At 37.6% G+C, this 17,844-nt stretch overlaps 1 protein-coding gene across 1 annotated transcript; it reads right to left on the reverse strand.

The window, feature by feature from the left end:
- Positions 1-307: 307 nt before the first annotated feature.
- Positions 308-16,149, reverse strand: LOC140782269 (ABC transporter B family member 28). Its single transcript, XM_073128751.1, has 16 exons — positions 15,583-16,149; positions 14,650-14,837; positions 12,459-12,482; positions 11,042-11,143; positions 10,652-10,742; positions 4,872-4,972; positions 4,631-4,681; positions 4,197-4,325; positions 3,816-3,878; positions 3,422-3,701; positions 2,363-2,511; positions 2,185-2,274; positions 1,161-1,295; positions 1,007-1,063; positions 884-940; positions 308-788 (listed from the first exon to the last, which is right to left on the reverse strand). Exons 1-16 carry the CDS (start codon positions 16,001-16,003, stop codon positions 552-554), a joined length of 2,175 nt encoding a protein of 724 aa, XP_072984852.1. The 5' UTR covers positions 16,004-16,149; the 3' UTR covers positions 308-551.
- Between the last annotated feature and the right edge of the window lie 1,695 nt (positions 16,150-17,844).

Consider the following 17,844-nt stretch of genomic DNA (forward strand, 5'->3'; position numbering starts at 1 on the left):
TTGAAAAATAAACATCCTAATATTTAGCATAATGACGATAACTTATTCGACAGACATCAATAGAATTTAATACACAGACAGAGAAATTCCGAAGTCTTGATATGGCAATTAACTTCTGGAATAATCAGTAATCAGTATTAAAGAGAAGAAGACCTTACCAGGTAGGCATTATCGGGCAACTAATTAGGTTATTGTCATCTGTTCACATTCAATATTCATAATAGCAGAAAAAAGCTCTTAATATGCAAATCTGGCAAAGCACAAAGCTGCAAACAGTCAAGACCAAATACAACATAATATGAAACAATTTTGAGACAGACAAAATAATTTAATATTACCACAACTTGCAGCATTTTATATTCTTGGATATAATGAGCTTTTCAACTTTTACTCTATATTTAATGGTCGGAAAGAACTACTGGGTTTCTTATGTGATGCTTGAGTTTTCTGTATACTCTCCACCCGGCGTGTGTGCATAGAAAACAGCAACAAAGAAAAAGGAGAGAACAAGAGAAACATGTGTGACAATTTAGAGTTAAATACTGAAGAACTCATTCAAATGCGAGTCTCTGGGTCCCAACCAGAGATGCATATTGACCCTTCTTAGCCAACAGCTCAAAGTGCGTGCCCAACTCTTTAATTTTCCCATCTGAGCATAAAGCAATTTGATGTGCATTTTGCACAGTGCTTAATCTATGGGCAATCACCAAAGAGGTCCTTCCCTTCATTAAATGATCAAGAGCCTCCTGTACCAGGCGCTCACTAGTTGCATCCAGAGCACTGGTGGCCTGCACCAGAAAGTCTCAAGAATGATTTAGAGCCAGACATTTCATCGTAGACTCAGGAGCCACAAAAAGATATTGTACCAAGGAGAATGATTTACCTCATCAAGTATTAGAATGGGGGCATTCTTAAGAAGAGCTCGTGCAATAGCGATCCTCTGAAACACAGGAGAATTCGTTCAGAAAATCGCAAAATTAAGTAGCATGCAACTTAAGATGAATACCTGTCTCTGCCCACCACTTAGGAGGCCTCCACGCTCACCAACTAGTGTGTCATAGCCCTAATGGAAAATGAGCAGATTTATATCAGAGACAGCAGCAGTGGGTAGCATAGCATGCTGGAAGAGAATAGAAGGAACATGCACAGGCAATCATGACCTGGGGAAGAGAGATTATAAATTCATGAGCATTGGCAGCTTTAGCTGCCTTTATTATGTCATCTTTAGAGACATCCTCATCTGGAAGACCATATGCAATATTTTCTCCTACAGACACAGAGAAAAGGACTGGATCCTGCGATGTTGATTAGTCAGATACAAGGGAAGAGTTGAAAGTTTGAAACATCTTAAAAGGAAAAAGGCATCAACTGTAAGAATAGCAGAGAGTGATTAGACTAAAATATGCCTAGCCAATGCTCTCTGATGTCCTATCTGCTGGACAGGGTATCCTAGGATATTTACTCTAAAAATGTTATAGAAACTCCATATGTCAGAGAATATTTGAAATCCTCAACTTTTGTCAATCATCTGACTTGCACCGCATTGAATTCTGTAAAGATGATTGCTGAAATACAATAGCACAAGCTACCAGTCCATATTGTTCAACTTCAGCAAGAAGCAAAAAAAAAAAAAAAGACAAGTTAATGTACAAGGTAATGTATACTAGTAGTTCCCAGTTGGGACAGTGTTGAAAGATCAAGAGACAGAGAACAATAAAGAAATTCAGAGGCAGGTCACAAATATAAATATATAATTCAACAATCACTACTTCATTGGTTAAACATGAAGTCCTTCAATTGTTGCAAACAACCTTCCTTCATCAGGTCATACTGAAGAGTTCAGGATACTATTGTATTTGAGAAGTGCTCCCTTTTCCTTCTCTTCACCACCATCAATTTGTTAGAGGAAATTGAGAAATTCTATGCATATTAACCCTAGTGTCTGAGACTCTCTTTCACTTGTATCTACACCTACACCCATTTAATTATGAAGATGAAGATTACTTACTTGAGCTAGCAAAAACCTCAACTTAAAGAAAGGATCAAATTTGATGTTTGCTGTTCTAGATGAAGGAACTCCTCCCCAAACACGCACAACCAAAGTATTTAGTTGCATGTAAAGACATCATCATGTGCACAAATTATGTTGATAAAAACATATACTCATTATTACATGCAAATTACCTGATTTACTAAGGATACAACACGAGACCATTCTCTTTTATCAAATGTTCTTACATCTTCCCCTGCTATAGTAATACGACCTGCGGTTGGCTGCAGATAGAAGAACAACAATCATACTTTCCCCCCCTTTTATAAGACAAAAAGTGGTTCAGAATTCCAACATGGAATTTTTTTTTACCTCATAGAACCGTGCCAGAAGTTGTACCACTGTACTTTTTCCAGCACCACTAGGTCCTACTAATGCTGTTACTTTTCCACATTCAAGTGTCAGATTCAGACCATTTAAGACTGCCACATCAGACCTCAATGGATAAGAGAAGTACACGTCTGTCAATTCAGAGGAAACTTAAGTTGGAAACACATTGAAGTAATGCAAAGGAATGAGAAGAGGATGAAATCTTATCCGCTTTTTCACAAAAAAAAATCTCTTTTATCAATAAATGATAACGATTGTTATGAGAGACCTAGCATCTCATCTTTGAAAAGGAGAGGATGAAAACCCCTTAACAAAAAGGATAGATGAGAACTCCTTATCAGACTTAAATGCCTTTCCAACCTATATCAACCTTTCTCATATAGTTGACATGTCTAGTTTGAGTCTTTTGACTTTTGTAGTATGAAGTTTCGGTTTCAGTTTTGACCATTTGAAAAAAAAAATGAATATAGCTGACATAGAATGATTTTAGCATATTGCGGTCCAAAATAAATATGGAAACTAGAAATCTTGATAGTTTCGGCCTTGACCAATGAGTTTTGGCTTTAATTTTCATTAAATTTCAGCTAATAGTGTTCCTCCTGGGTGAAACTTCAAAGTTCAAAACATAATATCCATGTCGGTCTTCATGCTCCTATATCAACCTTTCTCATACAGTTGCAATACATGTCATTCTATTCACAATATTATCAATCCTCATAGTCTTAGATTCATCAAAAATTTGGTAAAAAGTTAAAAATAGAACATTATTAGACTATTCATATTGTTAGCTCGTAATAACTTGAAAATTAAACCAAATCTTCCTAGAGAATAGACCATCCCCATTTGCATAACTAGAAACAGAGAACTAATCTTAGGATAGAATGGTCTTAGCCCTTTAAATTGTGAAATTGTTAGACCTTTAATCAAGTTATAAATCCAAATCTCCCATAAAACTAAATTAGATGCAAGTGAAATCATCTATGTAGGAAACAACAAGGAATGGAGAAGCTCTTGCCCAAGCACCTTGAAGATCAAAATTACCTTCAAATGAAATGTCACCTGACCAAGCTAAACTACAACCATTGCTGCCTGATCTCAGCGCTGACATGTAATGCATCTTCACAGTTTGGATTTTCTCAGAATAATCATCTTTGTAAAGCAGTCCAAGGTTGGAATGCTCTAACTCTTTCTTTTGCAGTTCTTTCTCTAAGCCATGGGCCAGTGATTCATCAATTTCTGTTGCTGATAAAATAGAATTAATTCGCTCTATAGCAGCAAAAGTCCCACGAAGATCACCAAGAGTATTCACACCTCCTTGAACCTGTAAAGCTAGTGGCATTATTGTGGATGAAGTTATTCCAAGGACATCTTATGCAGTAGACAGATGACCATTTTACCTCTATCTCAAAAACAAATAAGATGAGAAGTTACTCACAGCAAATGTTAATGTGAAAGTATAACCAATGAAAGAAGTCATGGTTCCAACAGACAACTCACCCTGCAACAAGCACATTGTGACATAAAGATCCCAAAGAGAGATGCAAACACCAAAGTCATAATCATACAATTAGTTTCAAACAGAATAACCGGGAACACAAGTTATGTGCTGCTTTATGACCAAAACAAAGTATAACGTCTATTAGATAATATACCTTGTATCACACCACGTGTTGGATCAATATGTGTGTGCATTTACATGTTAGAGCAGTTTTAAACAAGATGATAGGCCAAATACCTTGCTGGTAGAAAGTTAGAAATTATGCCAACTAGAAAAAGATATAACCAGGAATAATTTCACCAGAAATTGAAGTCTCACCGTCTTGACTTTGCTTCCACCAAGACAATAAAGTGCCAGCAGTGAAATGTAAACTGCCACTCTAGTCAACGATTCATTTGCAGATTTCAGTGTCCCAAGTCTAATGCCACTTTGCTGGTAAGCATTTACCTACCAAAGTAAACAAACTCAGCACCTAAAAAGGATATGTCCTGCCATATGGAGACAACATCACTATAGCAATTAGTTGTATCTAACTAGCAAAGAATGTTTTTCAGCAGTTCATTCCCAAATTAAGTAAATGAAGCAATTAATCAACCACTACTAGTTGTGAAAATTTAATTTACATATCCAGTGTCTAAGCTAGAGCAGAATAAACAGAAAGGATTCCTTTAGTTGAACTTGGATTTAATGAGGATAAGATGCTTCAAGGTTATTGTTATATAATCAACAACATAAAAATGGAAAAGTCTTACCAAAGCATCGAAGACAGAAATTTGTCGCTTTTCACCACCAAATGACCTAACCTACATCAAAGAAAAAGAAAATATCCAAATCAACATCCAGATACCATAATTGCTGAACATAAAACTAAAGAATTAGAAGTCAGATCTTCAAGTAGTAATGCATACTAATAGGACTGTTCTTATGGATCAAGAAGGGATTACAAAATAAATAAGAGAGAGAATATACTTCAAAAAAAAGTAATTTACTTACAGTACGGATGGCAGAAAATGTTTCTGTTGCGCAGTCTGATATAGTTGCTTGGACCATACCATAAGATTTGAAAATAGGAAAAGTTGACCGCTTAAATATAGCTGTTGGTTCCAAAAATGAAAAGTTAGTGACATTGCATTTGTTAGACAAGGTACTATATTTGGAAAGAAGATACGTAATAAGTATTCTTTCTTCATCAAACCAAGATTTAAGAAGAAAAAAAATCGACTTCACAATTAGTCCATATGAAATATCATATAAGATGGAGTAGAATGCACTCTGTACATCCAAAATAACATAATGCCATAAATTGACTGAGTAGATATAAAGTGATGGCTGCTGCAAAATCAGTGACTACTACACATGGTAACTCTTAACATAGAAGAAAGAAGCAATGAACAGAAGATCAGAGAAAAATAAAGTAATTGTTTACTGCAGTACATGCCATCTTGTAGTTTGCTGCACAGTTTCCACTATTACCTGGTCAGACGAGTGAGCAAAGTTAGCAGACAAGAATTATTTTGTTCACCACTAGTATCACGTGTAATTCATCTTTAGTGTCTTTCATACTCTCTAATCAAGCCTTTAAATTGTCTTTTATAAATTTCAAGAATTCATTTTGTTATGTGAATTGATCATCTACAAGTATATAGAACCATGATGAGTTGAGGTAACAGCTTATTCTTCAACCTTCCTCTGAAATCCTTGGAACTTCTCAAAATTTTCACAGCCAACTAAGGGAAAGCTGTCAGTAAATTTGGTTTAAGATATCTTACCATCATAATTATTAGAGCTATTATGTTACATTTTATTGGACTCAGCTCAAACAGTCTCCTTTTCCCTTCACCGTCTCCATCCGGTTCTCTAGACATATTGTATATAGAACCATGATGAGTTGAGGTAACAGCTTATTTTTCAACCTTCCTCTGAAATCCTTGGAACTTCTCAAGATTTTCACAGCCGACTAAGGGGAAGCTGTCAATAAATTTGGTTTAAGATATCTTAACATCGTAATTATTAGAGTTATTATGTTATATTTTATTGGACTCAGTTCAAACAGTCTCCTTTTCCCTTCACAGTCTCCATCGGGTTCTCTAGACATATTGTCTCGATTCAAGCTCTTCGAAGAGCAGCTCTCTCATGGTCTCCTCCCTATGAGCAACTCCAACAGTAGCTGTCCACAGATTCCTGGTGAAGAAACCAGCTCTTCTCGTTGCAGCCTCCCCAAGCCACGTCGCACTCGCAACCACGTCAGACGTCGCTTCTTCCACAGCTCTAACAGCGCCGTCTTCTCTTGCAGCTGGTTCCACTGTGGGTCAGTGAAGCTACCTTCCTTGCTTCACTTCTGCTGGAGCCCATTGTTGCTAAAATCGAAGATAAGGAAGCCTTAAAGGCTTGCTCATCAATTGTTCGACGAAAAGCCACACTGACTCCACCAGCCAGCAAATCATGTTTTACTCTTTCGACAACCCACTAGTCTTAGCATTGAAGTCAAGGAAGCCTTGAAGGCTTGCTCTCCAAGTGTTTGATGAAAAGGCACATAGCAACATGCAATGTTTTCAGCGATGCCCACTAAATGTTTGTCAAAAGTTCAATTTCAGCGAGTGCGCACCTAGTGTTTGACGAAATTTCATTGTGTCAAGCTCTCATTCTTTAACAGTTTTGTTTTCAACAAATGCTCAAGTGTTCGACAAAATTCCACAGTGTCGAGCCCTCAAGTTTTCAACAGATTTGTCCAAATTTGGCATCTATTTAGCAGTGTGTCAAGGTTAGCAACATTGTTTATCAGGTGTTCGACGAAAGGCACAAGTCAACAAGTTTCGAAATGCCCTCAAGGTAGCAGAAAATTTTTGTCCCTTCTAATAGCATCTTTTGTTCAAATCAGTCATGAGAGTCTCAGTTTCACTAGTGCCTCCATTTCTGTCTCTGTTTTCTCTAGTATAATTAAATCTTGAATTTTTTATTTTGGCAACTCACATCATATGATTGGTAACTTCTATTTTCACTAGTCTCACTCATCCCCATTGTCCTTCCTCATGTTTACACTACTGATGGGACTCATTACCTAATCTCTCACATTGGTTACATTACTTCCACCAACTTCCTACTAGTCACCTTACTTTATCGAATGTTTGGCTTATTCCCGGTCTTATAATGAGTCTTATTTATGTTGCTCAGCTTTCTAATTTTGATAACACTATGTCCATCTCTTCTACTTCTTGTGTTGTGCAGGACACATCAATAGGCCAAAGGATTGGGACCGATAATCTAATTCATGGGCTCTACTACCTGAACCAGCTTCACCTTCCTCCACCTAGTCCGAGTGTTTGTTCTGTCACTCATCTATCTCCTTCAGACCTGTGGTATTGGTGTTTAGGTCATATATCGAGTCAGCGTTTCAAGACCTTATCCAAGTCTAGATTCTTAGACGTAGTCATTTTTTCTATTTGTCTCCTTGTATTAGTTGTAAGTTAGCAAAACACATGCCCCTCTCTTTTCCTCTTAGTGAGAGTATCTCTAATTTCCCTTATGATCTTGTGCACTCTGACATTTGGAGTCCCGCTCCCCTTTCTTTTGATTTTGGTTTTCTTTAGTATGTATGCTTTATTGATTATTTCTCTCGTTTCACCTAGATTTACCTCATGCGTCAGCGCTCTGAAATTTGTTAGATTTATCATGATTTTTCTTCTTTGGTTCATACTTAGTTCGATCGATCTATTAAGATCTTTCAATCTGACGGTGCTTGGGAGTACCTTTCTTCTGAGTTTCGTTCTATTCATACTTCTGTCAGCATCCTATCTCAGCAGTCATGTCTTTATACCCCTATTCAGAATGGTGTTGCCAAACGAAAGCATAGTCATCTTCTTGTTCTTGAGACAACTCATACTCTTCTCTTTGAGGCTTTTATTCCTCATTCTTATTGGGTCGAGGCCCTTCTTACTACTCTCTATCTAATCAATCGAAATTTATCTTCAATTTTTGATGGTGTGACCCCGTACGAGCGTCTTTATGGTACTCCTCCAGATGAACACAACAAATTGTCCCCTCGAGCAGCTAAATGCATCTTTCTAGGATATAGTCTTGATAATTATGCTTGTTGTCTTAAGATATTATACCATGTCACTTTTCTGGAAGAGACACCCTTCTTCACCTCTGATACTTTGGCTCCCTCAGACTTATCCTTCCTGGATCTCCCTACACCTATCTTATCTTCCGTCCCCTCAAATGTCCCTAGCTCAGCCCCACTATCTCCCCTCCACCACTTGCCTGATATTCCTCTACCAATAGACACTCATTTACTATCAGTTCCATCTGCCCCTCCAAGTCGCTCTCTCACTGAGGTTTCAGCTCTTCCAGAGGAGTACCCCCCTCCCATGATAATCATGCCGTACTTCTACACTCACAAATCACGTCCCCCTCCTACAGCTGAGTCTCCCTCCACTAATAGTATCCCTCTGACCGTTCCATCCTCTACTGTGATGGCTCCTGCACTCGCTCGTCATTATCCAGAGCGTGAGCGTCACCCTCCCAACTGGTATAATTTTTAAATGTCTTCCGTTACATACTCTCCTCAGTTTTACACATTTCTTACAGTCATTCACTCTAACCCTCAATCCAGGTCATATCGTGAGGGCGTCCAAGTTCTAGAGTAGCAGCAGGCTATGACATATGAGCTCCAAGCCCTTCAGTAGATGCATACTTTGGATGTTGTCCCTTGCCCGTCTGACATCGTGCCTGTCAGCTGCAAATGGATCTTCAAGGTCAAGTATTAGCCTAATGGACCCATTGCTAGATACAAAGCTTGTCTGGTTTCTCAAGGCTTTACTCAGGAATATGGGATAGATTAAGAGGAGACATTTGCTCCTGTTGCTTCGATGACCTATGTCCGTACTATTCTTGTTGTTGCTCCAGTCGCCAATGACCTTTTCATCAGATGGATATGAAGAATGTGTTTCTTCATGATTTTCTTGATGAGGCGTACATGGATCCTCCACCTAGTTTCCCCTTTCCCCCAGGTCATATCCGTATAAAAAGGAAAACTCTCCCGTCGAATCAAGTCTATCGAATTGATCCCACCATCGACTACAATGAACTATCTATGGGCTCAAGCAAGCTCCTTGTGCCTGGTTTGATCAATTTTGTAGTGTTCTCACAGCCTACAAATTTCAAAAAAGTCCCCATGATCCATCTATATTTCTGCGATCTTCTGCTCAAGGTCGATTCTCCATTCTTCTGTATGTCGATGATATGATTATCGCCAGAGATGACTCGATCAAGATACTCTCTTCAACAGCATCTTCAGAGTCAGTTTGAGATAAAAGATCTCAGTCATCTTCGGTGCTTTCTAAGTATTAAAATTGCTCAGTCATCCCTTGGTCCTTTACTGTCCCAGCAAAAATATATTATAAACATTCTCAATCGTACTACTATCATTGACACTCGTCCCACTGCTACCCTAGTTGAGCTTCATGTGAAGCTTCAGCTCGATGACGGTTAGCTTCTTCCAGATCCAACTAGATATCGTCAACTAATTGAGATACTCGTCTATCTGAATATTACTTGACCTGATATCTCTTATACAGTTAGTCTTGTCACTCAGTTCATGCAGGCTCCTCGAACTACCCACTATGCTGCTCGTATGTGTATTCTTCGATATTTTCGTGGCACCATCACTCGCTCTCTTTTCATGCTATCGATTTCTATCTTAGCTCTGCGAGCTTATTCTGATGCAGACTATGCTAGTGACAAATTTGATTGAAAGTCCAGTACTAGCTTATGCATTTTACTGGAGGACTCCCTAATTTCCTAGTGCAACAAGAAGTAAAATACGATGTCTCTCTCCAGTACTGAGTTAGAGTACCGTGCTATGTGTGCGATGACTAAGGAGATTATTTGGCTCTGTCACCTCCTTAGTGATATGGGTGTTCCATTGCCCCTTCCGATTTCTCTTTATATTGACAATGATAGTGCTAAAAAGCTCACTGAAATTTCCATTTTTTATGAGAGGAAGAAACACATTGAAGTCGATATGCATTACACTCGCCAAGAATACCGAGCTAGCATCTATTCTCTTCATCGCCTCAGCATTGAGGAGCACGTTTTGATAATCTAGTTAGCAAACTCTTGGTTTATGATCCACCTTGAGTTTGAGGGGCATATTAGAGTTATTATGTCATATTTTATTTATTTAATAAATATATGGTGAATTTGTATAAATAGGCTCAAGTCCCTCTCTATTGTATCAAGCAATACATTTTTCACCAAATTTTTTCCTCTTTTCCTCTCTTCTCTCCAAATCCAATCTAGGATTAGGTTTTGTTTGTTTCAGTCATGGATGGCTGTGCCGACCGGTACGCCCTCTTAATAGCTTTGCCATCGAGCTCGTCGTCGAGCTCACTGTCGTCGCTGGCCTTGACCTTCGCCGCTCACCACTTACTGCTCGCCCGAGCTCGCGTCGGGTGCCCTAGCCGAGGGAGGGGAAGAAAGAGAGAGAGCGGCGACAAAGACCGGGAGCGGTGACGGCGACAGAGAGCGGCGATGGCCAAGGTGGTACATTTTTCTCTCCTTTTCTTACGACACGGTCGGCAAGTGCCACGGCACGGGCCGTGCCTGTGGCACGACCATCGTTGGTTTCAGTAATTAAACACTTGCTAGAGATTTCACAAGCAATGTACTAAAACTCAATGCTAAATATGATGCACATGTATTCCTGTCCATACCCAGAAGAGTTACCGCTATATGTTATGTAAGTATTGGTGTAGAATGCCTTCCAACATTACCTACTAAAATGGACACAGATACCATCAAGAGACCCAGAACAGGAGCAAGCTGAGTGGATAGTGTGAAAAGTATGCAAATTGTACCGAGCACCTGCAGGAGAGGAAAAAGAACAGACAACTAAAACTTAATGTGACAATAGAAAAAACTGCTTACTGTAGGAAAAGACATATAGTGGCTTCAAGGATGAGCCGGAAAAAGGAAAGGAAGAAAACCATTGAAAAAAAGATATCATATTTACAAGTAATAAACAACATGTAAGTCATTAAATGAGTTGATTAAGAAGAAAACCAGGAATTTGAGAGCATGCATCTCATCCTTTAGAAAACATTGTGCTCATCAAATTGTTCGCAGTATCAAGCTTACACTCTCAGTAGTCTAAAGTAGCTTGCCTCAGATAGTGCCCTCAGTCCACGATCCCTTGAAATATTGTCACTGACAACCCCTTTCAAAGATCCCAAATCAGATGTCAACAAACCAGTCAATTCACCAACCTGTGCAAACATTAGAAAAAGTAACGTATCTTAGAAACAAGACAGTTGTAAGGTATCCGGTAGACTGGACAAGAAGATTGCAGCAGGGGTGCAATAGCTCTTCTTGATGAAGACAGATAGTATATAATATATTAATTATAGGAATCTCATATTCTCATTTGAGTTAGATAACATATTCCATTACTTTGAATCTTGTATAGTTTTGATAAAGGGTCCCTACTCCTTTGCCTTTATAATTGACTCTAGATCACCACTTTCTTTTTCTAATGTATGCTTTAAGATCTTTAAAACCTCTAGGAAGTATGACTAAGTAGTACTGAGACTTTATTTAGGCCTTCCAATTCTGACAATATAGCCTTCCAATTCTGACAATATAGGCATCCATCTAATGATCATACTGCTCTCATTTATTTAACATTTTTATTCAAACAAACATTGGAATTAGACCAAAATTACTTAATGGAAAATCACAAAATCCTTGTCAATTTAACCTTTTGGTGAGTTGTGGTTTCCAGAAACACCTAGCAAATGTTGAAAAGATATTTATCATTTCCCGTTATATATGAGCATACCTTTTACCATTAAATACATTGAAATTCTGCAAATAAAAGAAATTCCTTTTTCTAATTTATCATAATCATGAATGGTATTCTATAGAATTACTTTTACTATCTTCCTTATGGTATACCCAAATGGATAAGCAAAATATCTCGTTATGGATAACTAACAGTTAAGATTTCAATTTTTTTACATGGTAAGTACCTGATAATTCAGCTACTGTGTGTGCAAGACAAATCTCTCTTTTCCTTATTCAGTTGTGCAGAGTTTTGGCATTTTTGTCATTCTCATTGTTTACTATCTTGAACATTAAATTTAATTTTCCATTATTTTGACTTCAAATTTAACTAAAATTATATCCCAAATACCTAATGTTGGATTTTGTAATCAAAATCATTAGATTCTGATCTCCTCTGTTATTCAGTCTTGAGTTTATTCTCACCCAATACTTTATGAGAGTAAGACAACAATAATCAGTACATAGCATCATGAAAATTCTTACCTTGAGTATGCCTATTAGTTCCAACAATCAACCAAAAGCAGGAACTTAATACTGGTCCCTGGTGCAATCCCCACATGAAAGGGAAATCTCTTCTCTCCCCTATTTACATTTATTCCATCATACATGAATTTGAGTACACTAAACATGAAAAAGGTACAAATTGCATACTCTAAATGTTTATTCACTATCAAATTTAACATGTAAACTTGGTTACATTGCAAAAGAAAACCAAAGACAATGCAGATGGTACAATACCTTATGACGATCAAAAAACTCCACCTGCAAAAGACAGAACACTGATCATTTGCCAATAATTCCACTACTGATGTTTCTCAACCCAAATAAAACATTTCCTACATAATTGAAGAAACTAATCGGTGATAAGAAATAAATAAAAGTGAATAGCTATTAAGAAAGCACCGGGAAAATGTATTGGGTTAAAAATAATTTACCCCCCTATACTTATGCTCAAGATTATTCTTCCCTATATACTTCAAAAAGCCTCAAACCAATTCATATATTTACGACTAAAGTGAGACCGTTAGTTTTTCTATCAAAGTCAACCGGGCATGTCCAAATGATTAAAATATCCCGTCGTGTTTGTTATGCAAAATATATCGAATTTTCAATCTAATTTTCGTTTAACCCATCTTCATCTTCTTCATAGATGCGATCTAACTGCTAAACTGCATAAAAACTCAAGTTTAATAATACTTACTATATAGTTGCACAATCTAGAAACCTCATGGGTGGAAAAGTAAGAGACATGTGAGTATTCTTTGAAGAGAAAGAAAGTCTTATAAAAGAAGGGGAAGGCATTTTTGTCTATAAAATATTAGAAATAGAGAGAATTTAGTCTGTCATTCAATTTTAGAACTTATTTTAGGCGCACTCGATTAACTCGGATAGAAAAACTAGCAGTCTTATTTTATTTGTAAGTACATAAACTATTTTAAAAAAATTTGAAGTACGGTGAAATAAAATAATTTTAGCCATAAGTATAAAGGATAAAATAACCCTTTTCTTTTTCTTTTAGAAATAGTTGACTTAAACAAAATTGTTTCTCGCAAATGTATAACATTACCAAAGAAAGTTAAACAAAAATTACACGTGTTTTTTTTGAAATATCCGGTCTCTTAAACTTGTACGTGCATGACTACATAAACATGCATGACTACATAAACATGCATGACTATGTCAGACCCAACGATAGGCATGCCGGCAGCATACCGGCACGTGACACGAGGGTGCCACATGACACCCCTCCTAGCAGTGATTCACTCGTAGTTGACCTCGACATCGATCTTTCCGTCGTTCGCGTGCCCAAGCTCCCCTAGGAAGATGCCGCTCACATCCGATCTGCATCTTAAGTTTATATTCAACCCAACCCGACCCACCCGAGCCCTTCTTCCTCCTCAAGCTAGGCATTCGCATCGGATGCGAGCGGCGTCTTTGTCGAGGAGCTTGAGCATGCGAACGATGGACAACGACAAGGTCAAATAGTGAAGATGAGTAGTCTCCCTCTTCTTTTTCTCTCCCTCTCTTGCGGCATGACCAGCAAGTGTCGCAGCATGTGCTATGTTGTGTCGTTCCTGTAGCACAACCATCTTGACTCGGACCTACTATAACTCCTACTAGTATTTGAATGTAGGCCATTGCAGATAAACATGAGCAAAAATATTTGTTTATTGCCTATACTTCATATACATCCTCTGAAAAATAAAATTATTTGACAATAATCAATCTCTCCCATCCGAACATGGAACATCCTCACCACGAAAGTTAAATGTCGATCAGACTCAACCAGGCCCATTGAAAATTGTCTAAGGTACTGATAAGAAAACCTAATCCTTTAGGATCAGGTTTGGGTTATCTCCATATCTTATGGATTATGAATGTTGGCCTAACATGACCACTTGTCATCCCTAAGCATTCGCATGCATGGAAGACATCAAGTGAAACAAGCTATGTTAATCTTGCAAAACCAAGTCATACAGATATCAATAAGGCTCCAAGCACTCAGGAGTTGCACTTCTTAATTAGGGAATAGAAAATTCCAAGATTCAATAAGTTTGACCACTTGGCATCCATAAGCATTTACATGCATGCAAGATTGCAACTGAAACAAGTTATGTTTATCTTTCAAAACCAAGTTATATAGATGTCAATAAGGCTTCAAGCACTCAGGAGTTGCATTTCTTAATTCATGAAGCAGAAAAATCCAAGAAGCCATAAGTCTGTGCGAAAGAAGGTCTGAACATGATTAAGGCTTCCAAGAAGTCTTTTTTATATTACAAACTGAAAGGAAAAAACTTGCTTATAGTTCCTGAAGAAGCTGTTTAAACATCATCTATAATTATTATATCATCCAAAAGCTTCTCTATACAAGTACCATAGTGGTGCAATTTGGCAAGTTCATACTAAGAGTACAGTAAAAGCAATGTACCTTCTGAATTAATATCCTTCTAAAAATCTGTCCCCGTAGGCTTTCCATTACCTTCTCCCAAATGATGGTCATGTTGATCACAAAAGTAATAGTGAAAATTGGTTCCAAGATGTACAAGACAGCAATTTTGGAAAGAATTCTCCACAGGTTCTCAGAACCTCTTCCAATGAGTACTTCAAAAAATTTCCCTGTAACCAATTTACACTATTTGGAAATTCGAAAACGATGGCAATGATAAGAAGATAATTATTAGGCACTAGACAATAACTACTTAAGTATAAACCATAACAAGTAAAGGAGACCAAAAAAAAAGAGGCAAGAATTCCTAGTATACTACAATATCTAGCAAACCCTAACTTTGTCCGTGGATCTTGTACAATATAAAGACTTATTTTATTGATGTAGCAAACAAATTTATGGTCCATAAACTTTTAGAATGCACATTCCAATTAAGTAAGTTTGCTGAGAAAAGAATATTGAGATGGAATATTGGAAAGAGCTAGGGGCCCAAAGCATCAAAAGAAAATACTCTCGTTCAAGAACCCAAAATAGTCAAAAAGAAAAAATCACTAAACATTAGAAGTTGTATGTGCTCACAACCGTTAATATCCAAGAGAGGCATTAGTTCTTGGATAAGTCTTAAAAAGTTCACATATGCGTGCAATGCTAACAAGCAAAACTGAGGCTTATATTCCAAAAAAAGAAAAATATGCGGGGCATAAGTTTTCATGATTTCGACATTCTTTGAGGCTTATATTGATAGTTGAGAAGAACCAAAGATTCAACAGTTTACAAGATCCATTAACTCCTCATAAATAACAAATTCATACAAACCCTAATCCCAATTCCCAAAGAATCCATGAGCTCTACATAAGTATCTATAAAAGAAATTAATCAAGAATCTAGTCAGATAGAGAAATTGGGGAAGAGTACCTGAAAAGAGGGGCATGGACAGAGTACATGTAGTGCACACAAGAAGAGAGACTAACGACACGGCAAGCCTCAGCTTGTGGCGGGAAAGAAGAGACCAAATCACACCCCAACTAATGGGAACAGAATTCGAAGAGCTCAGCATGGTCGAGGCGTCGGATCCGCCGCCGGCCCCCTTGTCGACGGCGTCGGGATCGGAGGCCGGAGCCGTGACGTAGGCGGCGCGGGCATTCCGCGAACCTCGCCTCCGTCGCTTGCTGAGGGAAGTGAAGGAGGGGATCCGAGAAGACGAAGAAGAAGGGAGGTGAAAGCTTAGAGATTGGTGCGAGATGAAGTGGAAGGAGGACTGAGTTGACAGCTTGGGAATGGGGGAGAGGACGGAGGGTACGGGGGGGAATGTGAGAATGGTAGAAGAAGAAGCCATTGGGATTGGAAGATCGAGCTAGGGTTCCGGAGCTTCTTCGTCTTCCCAAAGATTAGGGTTCTTGAATTCCTTCTCTCTCTCTCTCTCTCTCTCTCTCTCTCTCTCTCTCAACTCACTCGCGCGCGCCTGAAGAAACGATAACGGTCGAATTTTCTACGGATCGCGAGAGCCGTACATTTAGACGATAGATATCAGTGATTATTTCATTTCACACCCTACGTCGTGTGTAATTGTGTTTATCTTACATTTTACACCTTGCCTTATCGTTATTTTACTTCCGTACATATATATTTTTCATTAAAATACCAAAAGTACCCCCCTCCTATCACCATTGCATTCCCCCAAAATTTTAAAATTCACCCCAAGATAAAATATTGCGAAGAGTGGCAATTGCTATCATCTGTCATAATCTATAGCTTATATCAAAAATTTTGGGGGGGAATTTTAATAATTTGCCAGCCATTAGTTTACCACTTTCCAATATATTATATTTTTATCTCTCTTTACAATTTTCGATATATAAATTGAACTACTGATGAACCGTCTCAATAAATAATTATAACAAAATAAAATTATTCATATATAACATTCTAGTAAAAAAAATTATAAAATATCAACATCGAATCCATAATTTTTACCATGTTAGAACATTCTTTGATTGTAGGATAACCTCAAGTGCAGTTCAATAATTGGAGGGGAAAAATTACCAGCAATAATTTTATAGAGAAAAAAAAATGATTTCAAGGAAACATGTGTGAAGTAGGGACGGTACGTACTATAATAACTTATGCAGAGTAGCTCTATTTTAAATTTTATTAAAACAGACCCCTAAACTTAAATATCAAATTAGGTTTATTTTACTGGTCTTAACTAAAACGTTTAAGTGTTTTTTGTAAGTAAAGACCTTCCTAGTCTAAGGGATATGGAGCATTAATTAAAATGTTTCAATCAAAACGTTGATAAAATTAGTATTTTACATTAAAAAAATGATGATCTTATTCGCATTGTAAGTAAAACGTAGACTTATTTTAGTGTTTAAGTTTGAGTGTTATCTGTTTTGGTAAATAAATTAAAAGGTAGATCAGATAACAACTCATAATTCGTGTGCATAAATGTCATATTAATAAAACAAATGTCTATAGTTGTTGCACTCCAGTTGGATATAATTTAAGGATAGATATTGGAAGTGGTCGCAGGGAGTTCCAAACGAATTAATATATTGGAGACGTTGTGATGTCTGAGTCAAATCTTTAATGAATTCTTGGAGTACAGCTTGTGCTTGACCTCCTAATTAATGGCTGAAGAATTTTTTCAGAACTGTGTAATATAGCAATGCAGATTGAGATTGCTTGTAGTGCTGATAACTGGGCAGGAAAATTAACAGAATATCAGACTTCATGCATCAACAAACAACTCAGTGGTGAAAAAATATTTATCTGTGTGGTTGATTGCAAGAAGTAAAGAGGTCCTCATTTGATTAGCTGTAAGGCTGAGATGGGTTACAAGGAAGTTGATAGTCTTTTGTTATGTCTAAAGGCCTTGATAATAGAACTTCCATATCAAACAAAATTTATCTTCATTTTCCTGAGTCGCCACAATGCCAATCAGACAGGAGATTGATGAGCATATATGCCCATTAGCCTCTGATAGTTTAAAATAAGAACTTATGCATCTACTTCTTTCTTCAGCAGCAGAACTTATGCAGAGTTCTATTTTCTCTCACTTCAGAGGAAGGATTGCATGAGAGCTGCATCTGGCCAACAACTGGAGGAGAATGCCTGTACTTATCTTCGGTGTCCTCTTTTTTGTGTGAAAGATAGTGTAGACCCACTTAGACGAAT

Source organism: Typha latifolia, chromosome 2 (assembly GCF_019914945.1).
Source record: "Typha latifolia isolate L0001 chromosome 2, TyphaL0001v2, whole genome shotgun sequence".
Classification (NCBI taxonomy): Eukaryota; Viridiplantae; Streptophyta; class Magnoliopsida; order Poales; family Typhaceae; genus Typha; species Typha latifolia.